General features: G+C 46.6%; 1 protein-coding gene across 1 annotated transcript in view; it reads left to right on the top strand.

Annotated features, from left to right (window-relative positions):
• Window positions 1–6: 6 nt before the first annotated feature.
• Window positions 7–5,136, top strand: part of LOC102382400 (autism susceptibility gene 2 protein-like) — a gene marked incomplete at its 3' end in the record, with an annotated part of 430,875 nt that continues 425,745 nt past the window's right edge. The window contains exon 1 of the mRNA XM_025208073.1: window positions 7–317. Within this exon, the coding sequence (XP_025063858.1) occupies window positions 24–317 (294 nt within the window). The remainder of the gene's footprint in view (window positions 318–5,136) is intronic.

The raw sequence follows: 5,136 nt of genomic DNA, 5'->3' as shown, positions 1-5,136 counted from the left end.
GCGGGCCCGGGCGAGCGAGAGCCATGGATGGCCCGACGCGATGCACCGGGCTCCGCAAAAAGAGGAGATCCAGGTCGCAGCGAGACCGGGAGAGGCGCTCCCAAGGCGGCGGCGGCGGCGCCTCCATCCGCCCCCGGGCCCGGGCCCGGGCCGCCTCGCTGCTCTCCTCGTCGGGCTCCGAGAAGGAAGACAATGGGAATCCGCCGGCGTCCCGACCCAGACCCCCCCGGAGGAAGCGGCGAGAGTCCTCCTCGGCCGAAGAGGACATCATCGATGGCTTCGCCATGTCCAGCTTCGTCACTTTTGAAGCGCTGGAGGTGAGCAGCCCCCGGGCTTTGTGTGTGCCGAGCCCCCCGTCCCTCCCCTCCCTCTCCGGCTGGATAACAATGCAGCTGCCCCCCATCATTGTGGCTGGTTAAGTCTATTTGGTGTTGATGATTTCCCCCCCTCCACCACCACCACCCACCCTGCCAGCCCTGGGGAGTGGTGCTGGGGGAGTGAGGAGGGGGCGTCTTCCCTTTGAAAGGGGTGGGTGGGAGACTGGCCTCCTTTCTTCTGCAAAAGGGGGATGTCTCCCCTGCAAGGGTTAAAGGCTGAGGAGGAAAGGGGGGTGTGGAGGAAGGAAGGAAGGAAGGGAAGGGGGGGGCGCACACGACATCTGAAGGGCTTGTCACCCAATTGTCCCTTTTTCTCTCCAAAGTGCTTTTTTTTTTTTTTTTGCTTTTTTTTTTTTTTGCTTTGTGTGCGCGCCTCTGTGTGAAGAGCTGTGTCTCTTTCTTTATTCCTTGAACACCTGCAGCGTTGCTTTCCACATGCACATTTCCCAGCCAGCCCAGCTTCGTGCTTTGGAGGTGGGGGGCTGGAGATGGGAAGGGGGCTCGGTTGCAGCTGGGGGGCGGCGAACAGTGTTGGGACAGATGTGTGTGTAAGGAGGTGGGGGGGAGGATGGCAGGTTGGGAGGAAGGCTTTTTTGCTGCAAAGAAATGTGGGACCCACAAGCCATGCAGGGAAGGGAGTTGGCTTTTTATTTATTTTTGCAGAGTGTGTGTGTGTGTGTGTGTGTGTTTGTGTTTCTCTTCCCACCGCAAAACAGGGCATGGTGGTGGCAGCCCTGCTTCTCGGCCTCCCACCCGTGGGAGGCCAGAAAGGCTCCGATTCAAACTTTTCCGTGCTATGTAGGCTGGATTCTGATTTATTTATTTTTTTGTGACAGTGGTTTTTCCAAGGCAGCCCAGGGTGCTGGGCTCGGTTCGGCCAGGCACGGCCGGGGGGGTGGGACTGGGCAGTTGTGGCGGTGGTTGAAGGTTTCCACTTGTGCTTCGTGGTCAAGGTTATACCTTTTTGTGCTGGGATCCGCTGCTGGATGTTCTGGAGGATGGGGAGGCGGATGAGACAGAAACATCGCGGCAATGTCGGATGTCTACAGGCTGTCTTTTATGGGGCGGGGATCTGATTTATTTTTTTATTTATTTTATTTATTTATTTTTTGGCTGTCTCCTCCCCCCCCGGTCCTCCGTTCTCTCCCCCCCCATCCCTTTTTTCCTTTGCCTTTTGAAATATGTGATGAAACAGCTCCTGTTCTGATGTGAAACGCTGCTGTGAATCCGAACTACCATCCCTGTCTTTGCTGCTGTCTCAGGACACATCAAAGAGACTGTTACAAGTGGTTCTACTTATTGTTTGCAGTCTTCCCCACACCGCCCTCCTAACCCCCTTCTTAATATTTACTGTTGCATGTGGGGGCCTTGCAATCAAACTGGAGAGTCTTTTGTTGGCTGGCACCAGCTGTTCTCGGTGTAAAAAAAAAATAAAAAAAAATTAAAGAAATAAAACAACCCATGTGATAGGTAATTGAATACACAGTTTGCACCCACTGGGCTTTTAAGACATGCTGGATGTATCCAATTTACGTCTCTACTTGAGCCTAGGAGTTACCAGCTTAGTGCCATGCCTGGATTCAGTCTGCCCTTGCGTAGCCCTCTTGGCTCGGGATATGCTGTAGTGTCCAGGCTTGATTTTTTTTTTTAGGAAGGCCAGTGCATGCCCTCCCAGCCTGATCAGGATGCTGTCCTCTCTCCATCTTCCAGTGTTTACTTCATTAACTAAAATGTTAAAATAGTCTAGTCCTGGGGTATGTAATCAAGGGGATGTGGTTGTTTTAGGAAAGCTCTGCCCGGTTTATTTTAAGGGCTTTGTTGTTTATAAATTCTGCCTTGTAGGATTTTGCAAAGTTTGTGTTGTGAAAGGCAGATTTATTTGGGTTTACATTTAATGGAATCGCAACTGTAACAATTGTGAACTGTCAAAATAAATGTGAAGATGAAGCTGATCATTTAACAAAAAAATCTGTGTAGCTCTTGAAAACCATTTAAATATTTAGCCAGGAGTACTTAATAGCATTGTCTGTTTTTTCAGACTTGGAGCCAAATTCTCTCCTCTGCTATCCCTAAGACAAATCCAGAGTCACTCTACTGGAGTAATGAATGTACTGTAGTGCAAATGAAAGGAGAATGTCTTCTACCTGAGAAATACCCCAAATGCATGAGATTAGATGGTTGCAATCAGTAATGAACAATTATTGAGAGCCCAATAGGACTTGATTTTACAGTTATTTTTTACCTTGGTGATTGCTGCCACGAGGAGCCTGTCCAAGCCAATGGGAGCACGTGTGCGTATAAGTGTTCACTGTCCCAAATGAGAAATGCAGTGATAGATTTAGTAAACCAAACTTGATTCTCCGGACTTAAACAAAACTTGCGTTGGTATTTTATGGGAATTATGAGTGAATAAGGACTCCAAAAATTGCCTAGGGTTGTCTTAGTTTGTTTTTTTTTCCCTCGTTGGTAAACAACGTGTTTTATGGTGAGTATAAACTTCCAGGACTATCTATCAACCTGCTCTGGAGCACTTATTTTAACTTGCAGAAGATGTTTTTAAATGACCATGTTGTCTTTGCTTTCGCATTTCTTAAATTTGAAATGAAAATAATGGCTGTGCGCTCTCTTCTTGTTGCTGAATTACGAATGGCGACTGAAGGCTTCCTGTGGTAATTCTATATCATTAAAAAGGAGTTCAGAAACATTAGCCAGCTCTGCTAGCTAATACCTTATTCAGATAAAACAATAGCTAGCACACTGAGACTTGACATACTTTTAATGTGCATGTGATAGGTGACACATCTTGACCTAATGATTTCATGCTGCGTTGAGAAATACTGTCACAAAATCACCGTCTTGTGCTGCTGCTCTTTTCCCCCCTCCTATATGGCTGGGTGTATACATCTTGAGAGAGTTTTTTGAGGAACAGAGCGCTGTAGAAGTGTCTAACACCAGCTTAATAAGGTTGGACTCGATGTGCATATTGCTTATGCCAGCTTGAAGTTTTGCTTGGCCATGAGAATCACTATTGCAGTGAGATGGTCTGGGTGATGATAAGAGAGATGTAGGTGTTGATGTACTTGAGCTAACACAAGTAGTCTTGGGTGCTATAAAATAACTTTCTCGGTGTTTGTAGATTTATTAGCCAGGGCCTGATCCAAAGCCTACTGAAATTGATGAAAATCTTTTCACTGGTTTCAGCTTGTAGTGCCGAATATCTGAAAAGATTGCCCTCGTGCTGTACATTAAATATTAGCTTAGGATTCCATGTTGCTACTGTAGTATGGAAAGAGAAAGCAGGCCACTTTGGTCATGTTGCATAAAAAGGGTCAGCAGCAGTGGTTGCTGGGCTCACACCCAAATCCAGAAAATAAGAAGCAGAAGATATTGCCTTTGAAGGAGGGGTAGCAGCCAGGAAGGGAGAGTGATGTGAATTGAGTGTGTGCGCTTTGAAGACACTTTTTCAGTACTATATCTGTGCACAGTGACAGTGGGGAGGAGGATGGGATATATGGGACTGCCCTTTTACTATATTATTGTGAATATTGTTATTCACAATAATATAGTAAAGGGCTATACTGTGCATAAAAGTTATTGTGCATAAAAGTAATTGAGCTAGATGAAGCAGTGTAAAATCATGGGAGCCAGTGCCCAAGTACTTCATTGAACATGTTACATTGGCACTACTAGGAAAAAAAAAAGTTTCCTAATTGTGTACCCGGTAGGATGTGGGACAACTAATGTGGATGCCAAGCTTGTACTAGCCAGAGGTACTCTGAAGGAGGGTAGAAGAGGAAGAAGGTTCATTCTGTGGCATAGGCTAATGCCAATTATGGTATAATGCGTGTCAGTAAATGCTCCTTTCTCTTGATACAGCTACTTGTTTTGCAGGCTCCTGTTCTCTGAGCTGCTGTCCTGTTTGAAATTTATAGCTTTCTCCTTAGTTGGGATGTAGAAAGGCACCCATTATTTACTGTTGCTTGCTAATACTTTCTACTTCTACTGCACCCTGTGCCTTGATCTCTTAGCTGTTTGCTCAGTGGAGTAGGAGGGGGAAGGAGGTGGGGAATGAAAAGAGGATGAGTCTTTAACAGCGGTTGGTGCCTCTCGATTGCTCACGCTAACAACCACACAGGCTAGTGTCCTTCCTGTGGACGTTGCTTGCAAGTGCTGCTTGGTGTGTATGTTTGCTGAGGACAGTCAGCCTCATTGCCGCAGTCTGGTTTGTGTAAATGGAAGGTCTGTTTTGCACGGTGCGAGGGGTCTTTTGGACTTCACCCTTCAAAACACCAAATCTGCTCCTCCTTTAGTGTAAGCACTCAAGGTATTTTCCTGGACTTCACTTTGAGGCACTGGTGGTGTCTTGCTGTAGCTAAGCACAACACACACCCTGCAAGTTGCTTAAATCTCCTTATCCCTTTACCAGCTCTTCTTTTGATCATTCAGCATCATTTTTTTTTTTTTAAATGTGGAAAGAGAAAGGGACAGACATTCAGTGCCCACCTATTATGTATGGTCCTATGTACCATAGCTGTTTTATTGAGCTTGGTAACCAGCGGTGGCACAATGGTGTGTGTTTTGTTATGTGAGATGGGCCCCATCAGCAGTGAGTCTTGTGCTTGGCTTATGGACAAGAAGGGCTCTTAGGACCTGCAGAAGAAAAGCTTCTCAGACAGATAACGCCCAGGTTTTTCCTTTTGTGAAAATCCCTCTTTTGGATTTTCTGTAATTGGCTCTGGCAGTGTTGAAAGGGAGGCCA

Source organism: Alligator sinensis, unplaced genomic scaffold, assembly GCF_000455745.1.
Source record: "Alligator sinensis unplaced genomic scaffold, ASM45574v1 scaffold1291_1, whole genome shotgun sequence".
NCBI classification, from domain to species: Eukaryota; Metazoa; Chordata; order Crocodylia; family Alligatoridae; genus Alligator; species Alligator sinensis.
The sequence above is the reverse complement of the archived record's forward strand: the minus strand, read 5'-3'. Positions and strand labels throughout refer to the sequence as shown.